We start from the raw sequence: 14,172 nt of genomic DNA on the forward strand, positions 1-14,172 counted from the left end.
CACTCATTGTTCACACACAGACGAGCGGGCCCAGCTTGAAAACTGGCATCCAACTGGTCCCACCTTCGCCCCTGCTCTTGGAGAGTTCGGGAGGCGCCCGCCCCCGTCATCTCTTCCTTTCTCGCTTATCGCTCCCCACGTCGCTTCTAGCACCTTCCCCTAGGGTTAGGTCCCCGCGCAGCAACCCCTTCTCGGCTTCCAGAACCTTCCGTAAGGGCGCGCGATGTGGCACGAGGCGCGGCGGTCGGAGCGGAAGGTCCACGACCTCATGGACGCCGCCCGCCGCCGGGCGCAGCGCCGGGCAGCCTTCCTCGCCCGCCGCCGCGGCGACCCGCAACAGGCCCTCCAGGTCACCGGCGCGCGGTGCCGCGTCCACCGGGACGACGCGCTCTACCAGGCCACCGAGGACCAGCAGGGATTGTGCGTGCCCCGCCTCTGTCAACTTCTCTCTCCATCCTATGTGACGGTTATAGTGGAAGTGGAATGCTTGGTTTGGTCGAATTGGCTGGCCATCAGATGAATCGGAAGTGCAGCGTAACTGATGCAGATTGTGCTAGGCTAATATTGGCAACGGGGTCGACTGGTCGTCCTGTCTATGCTTCTGACAAGTGTTGGTAGTAATGGTAGCGGGGGATCGTTGGTGGTCCATTATCGGTTGGGGATTATTGAATTTGTTATGGGAATCGTGTCATTGTACCATTGTACGACACTCTAGGAATTGATTCATGCAATTTCCTTTCCAGTTTGAAGTAATTTGCTTGGTTGTGATTGTGCCCAATGCAATGATTCTTTTGCTAGAAATATACTCTTTTCACCGCCAAGGCAGCTAAACTTTTTCCTGTTGCATTCCTTTTATATAAACTAGTTTGATTACTGCCGTGGGGAATTTTGATTTCTATGATGCTGATTGAACTAAATTAATTCGATCATCCAGTATTGGTATTTAAGGTGTGTTCCTACTTGAATTTAGATTTTGTTCATTCAAAGTTTCAAATAAACTTGAATCTAGCAGCATCGATGCATATACTAGAAAGTGTCAAAGGATAGATTGATGATGCCAAAGGATAGTTTGTTGTCATCATTTGAGTGACACTACTCATTGACTGTACTGGCTTTCTTGCAGGATACCGTGGAATGGGAAACAAGATATTTTGATTGACAGGTAGTTTTTCCCGAGTTTTATAGACTGTTAAGAACAATAAAATTAATATCCTTTATCTTATCTTAATGAGCAGATTTGATGGTCGGGCACTTCTTGACTTCATCCGAGACTCTAGCTCTCGGCCTTTTCGAGTCCAAGAAAAGTCTGAAGAAGAGGAAGAGTTAGAGGAATTTGTTAATTTTGAACGTTATCGGGATTTGATTAAGCACCGTCGTAGAGGATGTCGGTACCGTTTTGGTTTCTCTGTTCTGTTGCTGTTGATGTAGGAATTTGATGTTTTGCTTCCATTTACATTACTTATGGGGGCTGCCCTGATGCACTTTTAAGGATGCTTTTAATTCCTAATGCTGAAACATTTACCAAGTTTCTTCTCCACAGTCTCTGACGAGGCGGGTTTGCAGCATGTTGTGCAAGAGTTGGAGGCAAAAGTTGTTCTTCCTTTTAGCTTTGAGAAGTATGCCTAATCTTAGTTTAATTTTCTGTATTTCCTCCTCTCATGTGACTTACATTTATGTACAGAATGATGCTGAGAAAGTTTAAGAAAATGAGAGGATTTATTCTGTGCTTTACCAAATGAAGATTGCACAAATCTGAGAATTTTTGAATCAGTAAATTACCTCAATCCCAAAATTTTGCGAGGTTATTTGTTTGTTATGTTGTGGATTTTACTTCTTAGGAAAACTACACTGACATTAGAGGATGATATAGTGCTTTATCCTTGAAAATTTCTGGTAGAGTAAAAGTTACACTTATAAGGTTCTTGTTGGAATATTTCCATCCCTCAGAGATTTAATCACATGAACACACGGGCATCCACCTATTGGCTGATTATTACCGAAATGAGTGCAACTATTTCAATTTTGCAGAATTCAGCTGCTACAAGTCTGAGAAAAAAATCACTATATGTCACCATATTGGTTTCATCTGTTTTTTCAATGACAATTCAGTTAAGAGTGTTGGAACTTGATAAAGATAAGCTTGAATATTTGTACATTTTTTATATGTTGTTGGCTGCTAGAAGACGCTCTGTGAAAGGAAGATATTTTCAGAGAATTAATTACTTTGGCCTGTTGGCACATTTCACTACAAATGAACGATAGCTTCTTGAACGATGTTTCTCCCAGCAGGCATAGATGGAAAGAGACTTCTACTTGCAGACTTAGAGTGGGTAAAAGTTAGACCTTCACCGCTCTTATAACCAGCCAGTTGAAATCTCTTCCATTTGTGCTTGTACATGATTAGACTGGAGTACTGGACCCTCCCTGAATTCCTGTTACCTCTGTACAATATCTTTTATGTCTTATTGCTTAATATATTTCAGTATGACACTCCCCTACTGTTTCCCCATTGAAAAAAAAAACTATTACTAGAAAGTGATTAGACTGGACTTCAAATATACTTTTATTTAGTTCTGAGGTGATCATTTGACCACCTGCTTGTTATTCTATGTTCATGCTTACCTGAAATTGAGATGATGATATGTTTAGTTTAAATTACAACAGTTGATTAACTTGACACTCATTTGTGCAGCATTAATGTGTATGTCATTGCCAACATCTGTTGTTCATGTGATAGTTCCTAGCAAGATTAGCTTGCATGTGGTTTAATACTTGACTGGGCTGGCTCAAATGTAGGTTTATGAGCAAAATAAGCTTAAGCTAGGGCCAAGAAACCGGTTGTTTCTGGTGTAACGTGATATAGTCTCTTATATGAGGAATCTGAAGTAGTGTGATGCTTGTGGGGGTTGCAATTTTGCATAGGCTAATGAGCTTCAGTTATCAAAAGAGTTGGAGGGGGGATGGGATGGAGAGAGATTTACCGAATAGTCTAGCTCATTTTGCAGTAGCAGCCGAAAAATTGAACCGGTAAGTAAGTATTTTGCATAGGCTAATGAGCTTCCAGACGTAAATCAGATTTTGGTTGCGAGGCACATAGTATTGTACATGAACCTGGCTCATGCCATGAACCTGGCTCATGCCTATTTTTACCATTTGGTATGATTGGTATTATTGCTGCTGGGAAAAGATACTCAGTTTATTCTTGTTTTTGGCAGACCTCAATCCTCACAGCCTCCTGCTAGCAAAGGTGCATATTCACAGGTTGGATACTCATATAATAAAGGGGATGGTAATGAGGAGTCTGAAGATCTAAACAGTGATGATGAAGATGAAGAGGAAGAAGATGATGAGGATGACAAGGACTTCAGTAGTGATGATAGCAGTGATGAGCGAATGGAAAGTATAGCCAAGGAATTTGGGGTAAAAAGATATAACTGGCTTGTTTACATGGACAAAAGAGCCAAAGAAGAGGAGAAGCGGCAAAAAGATATTATTAAAGGCGATCCTTCCATTGTTAGTACCTTAATATCTTAAAATGTTTTCTCTTGCATGCTTCTAGGAAGAACTAATACAGTAAAGTCATACAGAAAAAGTTGAGCCGTAGAGAAAGAAGGAAGGCTTCTCAAATTGAGAGGGAAAGAGAGCGGGAGGCAGCACGATCTGTTGGAAGGGTATCTTATCGTGATCCTTATAGGTAACATTTTCTATCATTCTTCTAACAAGGAAGAAAGTAACAAATTGAGATAATTTTACAACAAAGGTGAAAATTCCCCTAACACCTTGACATATATAATTATATATATAATAATATAGGGAACAAAGGAGAAGCCCATCATATGAAGCCTATTCTAGGGGCAGAAGGTGTGTTCCATGCTCATTAGACTTTTGTTTTAATAATTTTTTTGCTTTTCTTAACCTGGATAATTATTTCACGTTGACAGATCAAGGTCACAATCAAGATCTCGATCACCTTCCTATTCTAGACGTCATGGCCGTGGCACACATGCTGAAAGCAGTTATCGGAGCAAGCCAAAGCCTCCGAAGGTTGAATACATCACTGAATTTGGAGGTTCAGATGACACAAGTGAACCAAAAGTTGCAGGGATCTCTCCGCCTTCATCTCCAATACGAATTGACATACCTAACCGGTCGGGAAACTCGACTTTTAATATTTGCAAATATACATTGGCGGATCTTAATCCAATTCCAATATCTTGATTTCGAGCAGCAATGCATCGTGAACCCTCTGCTGGAGCTTATTGTCACTCTCCGGATACTCTAAAGCTGACTATGTCCGTTACTAGGATAGGTGAAGACATGGTCATGATATTGCTCTGGTGTAAAAATGAGTCGGTTGATAGATAGGCATGCATTTTATGAGTTATTATATATTTTACTGAGCAGGAAGAAGATTTTATCAGCTGTGGAATTCGTGACCTACTTTTCTCTGCTCCTGCAGGTCATCAGGCGGCCAAATTCTTGAGGCACTTCACAGTGATCCTGCATCTTCTTTGTCTGTGGAACAGGAAAAAAGTGCAAAAGCTTTGAAACCGCCTGTCAGGTTTGTCATCGCGATTACTTTATTATGAAGAGAGAGCAGCTGTTTGTGCACCCAGTTGCTTGCAATTGATATCCTGTGTTTGTCTAGAAGCCTTTACTCTATTTTTACGGGCATGATACACTGTCTTTAACTTGAGCATGTCTCTGGTACCAGAATATTAGCCTGTATTTTTCGTCATTACTAATATGTGTTTGGCACTAATTTGTGAATTATTTTCTGGTAACAGTACATCAGGACTAGCCAAACTGAGCAAGGGTGCTTCTGGGGGAACTGTTAAAACTCCCCAGACTGAAAAGAAAGAAACACCTCAAGAAAGACTTAAAAGGATAATGAGCAAACAGCTTAACAAGCAAAGTATTACTACATTCTACCTGTATTAATGATCTTGGACGACGCTAGTAGTTTCTCCTATGCACATAATAAGCTTTTGTTTGTCTCGACAGTTCGAAAGGACACAGCTGCTGAGATTGCTAAGAAACGGGAACAAGAGCGACAAAAGCAGGAAAAACTTGCAGAGGTGGGTCGATACAGGCGTCGTAGCAGCAGTAGAAGTCTTAGCCGTTCTCCGCCAAGGTACTTGAAACAATTTTCATTATTTCAATGCTGTTGTTTTTCTGCACGGGAGAATCATTCCAACTATGCAAATAATTGACTGTAATACAAGCCATTTCCTTTCCTAAGCTATGCAAATAATTGACTGTAATACAAGCCATTTCCTTTCCTAAGCTATGCAAGTGGTTGCTTCATTGATGTTTTTTTTTTGTCCAGAAACAAATTTTCATCTCAGAGGTTACTGTTCCTATGGTTCACAAGTTCTGGTTTTGATGAGAACACCTGATATTGACTAGTCCAAGGAACATCTGCTATGTGTGCTAAATATTATCATTTCCTATTGCAGAAGGCGAAGACATAGCAGAAGCCGTAGTAGGAGCAGAAGCCCAAGAAGGTACCATTCTCGCTCCGGTTCCCGGTCGCCCTCTCGCTCTCCAAGGTAATTATCAACGTTAGTTTAACTAAAGCCGATTCGAACATGCATGCTACTCGTTAGATAGCAGCTGAAAGAATGATGGCATCACAGGTACAGAAGCAGGTCAAGACACTGAAAATATCCCAACTCTGCTGATGAAGTACCGTCCTATGCAGCCTTACCATACCCTGTTATTTTGTGTAGTTCCCTTTTCTAATCTTATTGAGAGCTTATTGTATGAGTGTATTTGACGGTTGTGCTGTTATCAATTAAATAAACTGCAGTGCAGTTTCTTTTTTACGTAATCAATTAAAATGGTTGTATTATTGAGTTTGGGAACGCTTTATTCTTTGTTCTTGCTTTATTTCATATTCTGAGATTTACCTTTCCGAGTAACTAGCCTTTTACGAATCGGATACTAGAGCTTGAGTTTGAACAAAGTCCTTGCTGAAGTGAACTGAAAGCGGTCTCTTTTTCCTTGGAGGCGAACTGTTAGTGTTCTCTGTCGTGCATGAGCTAGTCATTAAGCGCTGAGACTTCAATAGCACAATGGCAGACGGGCCAACTCCTGTTTATGTGCTGGTCTGTTTCGTCTCTTGGCTGTTATGTCCGTCTTCAATTGAGCCTTGTTCCATCTCAGTCTGCGAAGACTGAGGAACTCAACTTTGCGCTGCAATTGGCCCAAAATGAATATTTGGGTCCTTGAACTCGCGATGTGTGCCATCTAGGTCTGAAATCTGGAAAATACCCCTTCGGCTACTGGTGAGGCTAAAGCTGATGTGAATGTTGACTAGACGCAAAACAATGAAGTGGCTCAACGATGCTCTCTTTGATGGGGATGGTGTTGCCCGTGTGTGGAGAGAGAGGATGACAAAGCATGTCTCGTCCGTAGCCGAAGGGTATTTTTGGGATTGTAGATCTAGATGATATATTTAACAAGTTTAAGGATCTAATCTGTATTTTGAGAGTTCGGAGACCTGAATCATATCCTCAGATAAGTTTAGATGTCGCTGATGCATTTTACTCTAAGCAATATATACATATCTATTAATCCTGTACTGAAGAATTACTTCGCCACGTTCTTTCTAACGCATTACTTGGTCATGAGTGGAGTACTATAATATATATGAACGGATGGGCACACGTTGAAGATATACTTAAAGCGTGTTTGGTTGGTTGCACTAGTGCCGGCCTGGCTCTGCTCGTGTAGGCCGATGGCAACTGCAGAGGCTACAGTGGAGTGTATTATGAGCCCTATACAGCCGTTGATTTGGAGATGTATGGATTGGATCAGTTGCTACAGTAACGATACAGTACACAGTGCTACAGTATGGACCGTGGTACAGTAGAAATAAACAGTAACAATCTCCATTAATAGACTCATATTACTGTACAAAACAGTAATCATCTGCATTAATCGGCATTAATGTAGAGGATCCGTGTCCTGTTTGGTTGCCTACGCGCGTGGGTTGGTCGGGTCCCGCTCCTGCAAAATCGTTGTGCTGGCCAGGCTCGCGGGAAATAGATTTTGATCATGTTTCTCGCAGGTCTAGCTTGTTCGGTGCAACTGGTGTGCATATATATATTTTTTATTTAACTTTCAATTTCATTGAGTGTTTAAAATTCTAAATGTTTTTATGAGAGCTCACTAGATATTTATTTTAATTGTTTTGATAAAAAAGCCTAGGCTAATATTTAATTAAAATTCTAAAAACCCTATTTTTTAACTTCTAGCAATTTTTGATATCTCAAATAAGTTTAAAAAATCAAGAAAAATTCACTAATATTCTTATAATGTGATGTAATAATTTATAAAAATATTTTCAACCCTACGTTATTTGGTGAAAAAGTAAATTCTTTTGTAATACAATATATACTCATACGGATAACCAAACACAATCTTTTCTCAACCAAGCTAAACACATATAACTAACCAAACAGATACATATCTTACCAACCTAGCTCAACTCAGTCTGACTCAACATATATGAGCCAGGCTGAGCATAGGAGCATAGGGGCAACCAAAGGGCCCTTAAGGACTGCTTGAAGACTTTTGGGCACAGGCTGAAGATATACTGAAGGACTGCTTGAAGACTTTTGAAATATCATGAAGATCTGACCTGGAACATCTGAATGAGTAACGCGATCGGAATATTAAATTGCCCGTCTGAAATCTACCGGACTCTTGCCAAATGCCAAAACTCACTTGTTCCAGAGCACTTGGCTTGTAGTGAGCTATATATATCTAATCGTTCTGAGCGAATCTTTGTTTGAATTGAAGCTACTCCAGTGCTGAACAATCAATCTTCAGTTGGGGAGCCAACGGTCTCCTGCCGTGGATGTCGATCGGCCGGGTCCTCCTCTGCTGGCTGCGGCCACTCGAGCCCTGTGGCTGTGGATGCCCCCCTCCCGGTCGTCTCCAGCCGGGGGTCGTCACACGTGCGCCAGGTCGAGCCATGTGGCGCGGCTCAACTTGCATGGTGGCACGTGCCTAGCTTCATCCAGACGCCCGCGCCATATGACAACGATGCGGACTGATGCCACTTTAATTAGGGAACTGGTGATGTTCTTGTTAGCTGGATTAGATAGTTTACGTTGTGTAGACATATATAGTTACTGTCAGATCTTGTTTTCTTTTTATTTTGGGAAGACTCCAAATCACCTCATCAACTTTGTTTTGATCTTCAAATTCCATCCTAAACTATGAAATTAGATATTTTTCAACTAAATTTTACAATAGCATTCACATAACACATAAACCGGCTTTCAAGGGTGGTTTTACCTACATTGAAGATTAGCATGGGCAGCTTTGGTCACGTGGGCTAATATGTCACTTAGGGTCTGTTTGTTTACTGCTTTTGTTTTTGATTTTTTCTGAAAAACTGTAATTTTAGCTTTTCTGAAAAAGCTATTTTTGGATTTTAGTTGTTAGTTTTATAATAAAATTTTAACTTCTTAGCACTCAACTTATCAAAAAGGCTATTGTCAGCTAACTTCTCAGCTTTTAATTCATTTTTTTAAAAGCAGACTTCTGATTTATCCAAAAAACACTTTTCAACTATCCTGTTTGTTTGACCATAAACTTTATAATACCATTCAAACAACATATAAACTAATTTTGATAGGTGGTTTTGTCTACGTGGCAGATTAGCATAGGCGGTTTTGGTCACATGAGCTGGCATGTCACTTATTCTTGTTTTATTCTCCTTTTTTGTCAATTAGTATTTGAAGTGATTGGTGACGTCCTAAGAGCAGGATGAATTAGGAAATTTAGAATCTATTTGGCTCTAAAAACTACACAAGATAAATCTATATCAATTTCTATCTAAATGTGTTTTAGATTTATCTAGTGAGTCTACTCTACCAATCAAAATATTTACAACCTATCTAAGAAGGTAAATTGTAAGAATGTAAATGATAAAACATAAATAAGGTAGAGAGATCAAATTTGGCATAAGAGATATTTATCTCGTGGTATTGATGACATTAATGTCACTCCTAATCCACATTAGAGCTTTATAAAAAATATACTCCTGATCGGCATCCGGTCACAACTCTTGAGCCATCAAGTCACAAAGACAAGGTCTCCACCCAGATAAGCCATTAAGCCAAGACAAGATCTCACCACTAGCCTCTCTTTAGGTCTCTTGCCGTCATGATCACTTCGATGCTTGAGTCACCAAGGCAAAAGTCTCCTCGTCCTCGTACACTCTTCTTAGCTTTTAGTTTATTTATTTTTTTCCAAAAATAGGCTTCTGGTTTCTCAAAAAATACTTTTTAACTATCTTGTTTGTTTGACCATAAACTTTACAATACTATTCAAATAATACGTAAACTTGTTTTGACAGGTGGTTTTGCTTACGTGGCAGATTAGCATGGGCAATTTTGGTCACATGGGCTGACATGTCACTTAATCTTGTTTTTGTTCTCCCTTTTTTTTTTGCCAATTAGTGTTGCTATGCATTAACTCAGTCATGTTGCTTCCCTATCCTCCGAAGAGAGAATGACAGGTTGGGCCAGGGTTTGCTCTGTCGGTGGATGGTGAGCTAGACCAAATTAACCATATCAGCATGCCCACGTGGCAAAATCACCTATGCATACTTGCCACGTAGGCAATACCGTCCTCCAAAACCGGTTATGGTATTATTTAAATTGTACAGTAAAGTTTAGTGTGAAAATATCTAGTTTCATACTTCCTCCAATTTTAAATACTTGAATACTTGACGTTTTGACCAAGATTCAATCAACTTTTTAAAATTTTTACTGTCAATAGCTTTCAAAATATAGTTATAATATCAATAAAAATATAATATTATGAAAGTATTTTTTTAAAGATAAATTTATGTCTAAAATCTAAAATTATACAACATATGTGATCGTATTTACCGAAATAGATAACATATCATTGTATTTATAATTTTAGCATCTTTGTCATCTCATTTACCGAAAACCGATTTTTGGTACACCGTACACCGAAAAAACGCAGGTACGATCATATTCAGCACATGAAGTGTCGAATATAGCATATTCGGCACCTCATATGTCAAAAATCAGGTATATTTGGCATATAAGATTTCGAATATGGGCTACAGTGTCGTTTGGCACATCGTGTGCCGAATATGGCATGTACTGGCTATGGGCACTTTGATACTGTCAGTTTATGGCAGAACCTCTACAAACCGTATTCGGCACCTACATCTGATTTTCGGCATATGAGGTACCGAATATAGGCTACAGTACTATATTCGGCACCTCATGTGCTGAATACATTTGATTTTTGATATATGAGGTGCCGAATATGGTAGGACCCGTGTTTTTTTAGCGTACAGTGTACCAAAAGTCAATTTTCGATAAATAAGTTGCCGAATACGGATACTAAAATTATAAACACGATGATTTATTATCTATTTCGATAAATAGGATCGTGTATGTTGTCTAATTTTGAATTTTAGCCCAAATTTACACGTATGATTTTTATATTTTTAAACTAAATATTTTAAAAATTATTGATGATTAAAATTTTAAAAGTTTGACCGGATTTAATCAAATCGTTAAGTATTTAAAATAAAAGGGAGTAGTTTATAATGAAATTTGAAGATTGAAACAAAGTTCAAAAGGTGATTTGGAGTTAACTTTACTTTTTACCATACCATGACGATGCAATTAACTTGTGGCAACATTTGCGAGCTAGCTGTTTTCTTTACGTACGGGCCAGCTAAATTAATTTGCAACACCGTTTCTACTAATCACTTCCATTTCGATTTGGGAGTTCGCGTCGGTGCTTTCATCCATGGGCTAGCAACTCGAACCTTTCAAATCAAAGCGTCTCACGGCGAAAACTACAAGACGTTTCATGTCCTTTCCATCGCAACCGCACCTTTTTGTTGGCGTGCTTAAGACGCTTTTTGGACTCCGGCTCTTCAAACTAAAAAGGACACATGAGTCGTACGATTTGGACTCGGAAAACATCAAGGGCTTGTTCATTACTTTAGTTTTATTTGCAGCCTGAAAAAAGAATATAAAGTAATATGCTGAATATTTTCTTTGCTTCATCAGTAAATATTATGGCTGAGAGAAACAACAGTACAGCACGACACGTACAATGGAATGTTGCCACAACATTTGATCTACTTGTGGAACCTAGCCCCAAATATATTTGGCACATATAAGTCTTGGCTAGGAACCAAATAAACCATTCAGGTCCTACTTATCCCGTCGTTTTTAGTCGGAGCATTTGTTTAGTCCTTTCTTTCTTTTTTTCTCTTTCAACAATTTCCAAGATACTCCTTTGATCACAAATTTTCATTTGTGTTAACTAATATATAAAGATAGTAAACTTTATAATATTACGAAAGTACTTTTGAAAAAAAAAACTCAAATGCTGTGGCCCAGCCGTCCGATCCATCCGACAGTTGACTAGGCCGGCCTATTTGTGTTAATTTTTGTGTCCTCACATCTTTAATATTTTAGATATTCAAATTTAATTTTTAGATGTTATAGAAATTTATTGTCATAGTTATTCTCGTATGTTGCATCTCAAAATCTCTTTCGTACAGATCTGGATCTGAAAAAATTATCTATTTGAGTTAATTCTCATATTTTCGCATATTCGATATTTTAGATGTTTAAATTTGATATTTCAGACGTTATGAAAATTTGTTGCTATAGTTATTTTCTTATGTTGCATCCCGAAATCTTTTGCGTACATATCCGGACCCGAAAAAATTATCCATTTGAGTTCTAATTTATACAGACTATTTTCAACAGACGGTTAAAAAAATATCTCACACGGGGTTTTCGAACTATCTGTACAAATAATTTTCCTACTAGTAGATTATTTTCACTACCGGTTTTTTTTAATAGAATTTGTAGAACCAACAGTAATACACATACACATCCGATAATGATAGTGAGGTAAGGAAGAGTGTTTTTAGTAGTGTCTCTATGTCATTCCCCTTCTTTCTTTTCATTATCCATCCCTCTTTCTTATTCTATTTCTTCTAGTCCGATCGTATTCGGACCACTAATGCTCCACGGATCGCCCTCTTAATAATTAATTCGAATCTCGCTCGTTGGGAGCTGTAACCGTTGATCTCAAGAGGAGTGGTCCCGGCCGGCACACGAACGTATAGGTTGAAACTCACTGGCTCCTGATCCTTTTGCTACTTCATCACTTGCAGAGTTACTGATGATCTCCTGCGAAATCTCCGAACGTGCACAGTAGTTTTGTTTTTTTAACTGTGTTACGTGCAACTTTTTTTCTAACTATAGCGGTTTATATATATATATATATATATATATATATATATATATATTTGTTCACCTGAGATTGGATAGAGTTGGTGCGAGCATTTCTGAGAAGGCAATTGTCAGTGCCGACGATCAGACTACCAAGAAAGTGTGGACCCTGGCAGCCTTGGACTTTGAACAAGCAGCAGCATCCGGCGAAGCAAACAGCAGGGCGCTGACAAAGGTTTCACGGAGTTCCAAGGAATCGCGGACGTCAATGCAGCCATTATAGCTGCAGCGATGAGCCCATGGGTAACTAAAGCCCATCGTATAGTACCCCCTCACCTCACTAACGGATACCGCGCTCGGGCGAGTCGATCGGAAGACGCATTTTGTTTTCTACGAGTACTCATCAGCAGGTAGGAGGAGGAGGAGGAGGAGGAGCACCATTGCCGGCGCTGCTCCGTGCATGGTTGCGTTGCATTGCATTGCTGCCCTCACCTCAGCACCCTGGCCGGCCACCGACGACCAGACAAGCCTTGCACGTCTACTTGATCTAAAAAACAAACACAGAAACCTTGCACGTCTATGGACCACGAAGCATGCACGCAGATTAGCCTCGTGAAACGGTACTATAAGAAAACCAAAGCTTCATGTTATTACGCTCCCTTTGAAATGCACAACTAGGAAAATATGTAATAAAAAAACTAGTATATTCATACTTTTACGCTCCTATAAAATAGATAAATAGTGATAGATACAAACGATATCTACCATACATTTTATACATTAAACGATTCACAATCAAAATTGATCTCACATCTCCTTCATTTTCTTATAATATGGAATGTCACAATTAATTAACCGATTAACAATCAACCTACTCCCCACACATCATCCTTTATTGCAGCGTGCTCTTTTTCTCTTTTGTCACTCTATTTCTAAAACTTAAATCAAGATAAATGATCATCATATAATTAAAAGCCAAGTTGAATCAACGATGCGGCATTTTCTTCCTCTCTTTTAAAACTACGACAAGATCTCCAACGATTATGCTTCATTTCCTTCTCTCATTCTATTTTAAAATCCGATCACAATCTATGGTCCCTAATACTTCTTACATGGACCAACAGACAACAACCATAACTCCAATCACAGATGGGCATTGGCTACCTTCACTCATCGGCTCACACCCATCTTATCAATGTCGACTACATCTGTTGATGGATGACAATAATCTCCTCGACACCATCCATCTATGTGTCAAACGGCCACTGGATTCAATCATACCTCTTTTGTTATGCAATATTCTTTTACTTATTCAAATTGCTATATTTTAGATTAATTCTACATGTGTAAAATATATGTGTAGTTGCTAGTGAATACAAGTGCAAAACAAGAGACCGGGAAATTAAGGAAAGTTACTAAAATTGACGTTTCAACATGATGTAGGCCAAACACAAGAAACTGCCTGGACCCTCTTCAAATGACTTAGGAAAAGAGGCTGCAGTGGGTTATTTTCTCATGAAACCCTTTGGAGTTGTAGAAAAGATACAACGATATCACGAAACTTCCAAATGGTTGGATAGATCAAATAATCCTATTTGAGTTGTTTTCCTTCCAAAACTTGTATTAAATTCCATTCGATCGAGGGCCCTATCTTGCTTGATCTATGCTTAGATCAAGCTTGATACTCTCTCTCCCCAGAGGTTTAATTTTTCAAATGAGCTGTTTAAATGAAATGTGGCTGATTAGGTAGCAGTATAAAAATTTTAGCGAAGATTCGCCAAAAACAAAAAGAAAATAGCGAAGAGGAAAAACAACTAATCATCGCCTGAGGCTGAGTGGGCCCATGCTAAACGGCCAAACCCACCCCTCGCGCCGATCCAACCGGGACCCGCAGGTAAACCCCGTA

At 39.3% G+C, this 14,172-nt stretch overlaps 1 protein-coding gene across 2 annotated transcripts; it reads left to right on the plus strand.

Moving 5' to 3' along the window:
• Nucleotides 1–85: 85 nt before the first annotated feature.
• On the plus strand, nucleotides 86–5,874 carry LOC133912643 (uncharacterized). Of its 2 annotated transcripts, XM_062355487.1 has the most exons (13): nucleotides 88–420; nucleotides 1,124–1,162; nucleotides 1,236–1,384; nucleotides 1,541–1,616; nucleotides 3,216–3,513; nucleotides 3,588–3,694; nucleotides 3,814–3,861; nucleotides 3,942–4,148; nucleotides 4,460–4,561; nucleotides 4,788–4,915; nucleotides 5,005–5,134; nucleotides 5,460–5,552; nucleotides 5,640–5,874. In XM_062355487.1, the coding sequence occupies exons 1-13, from the start codon at nucleotides 224–226 to the stop codon at nucleotides 5,662–5,664; spliced, it is 1,599 nt and encodes a 532-aa protein (XP_062211471.1). In that variant the 5' UTR covers nucleotides 88–223; the 3' UTR covers nucleotides 5,665–5,874. The 2 variants fall into 2 exon arrangements, with proteins under 2 accessions (XP_062211472.1, XP_062211471.1); XM_062355488.1 differs by lacking the exons at nucleotides 5,460–5,552; nucleotides 5,640–5,874 and adding an exon at nucleotides 5,330–5,414 and having other exon boundaries at nucleotides 86–420.
• Nucleotides 5,875–14,172: the final 8,298 nt, after the last annotated feature.

Source organism: Phragmites australis, chromosome 3 (assembly GCF_958298935.1).
Source record: "Phragmites australis chromosome 3, lpPhrAust1.1, whole genome shotgun sequence".
Classification (NCBI taxonomy): Eukaryota; Viridiplantae; Streptophyta; class Magnoliopsida; order Poales; family Poaceae; genus Phragmites; species Phragmites australis.

What these genes read in the sequence shown, in the direction of transcription:
- LOC133912643 (XM_062355487.1), top strand. Translation starts at nt 224, where the DNA reads ATGTGGCACGAGGCGCGGCGGTCGGAGCGGAAGGTCCACGACCTCATG. An exon ending in CGAATTGACATACCTAACCG is followed by an intron (nt 4,149 to 4,459) that starts GTCGGGAAACTC and finishes CTGCTCCTGCAG; the next exon opens with GTCATCAGGCGGCCAAATTC. An exon ending in CTTAGCCGTTCTCCGCCAAG is followed by an intron (nt 5,135 to 5,459) that starts GTACTTGAAACA and finishes TTCCTATTGCAG; the next exon opens with AAGGCGAAGACATAGCAGAA.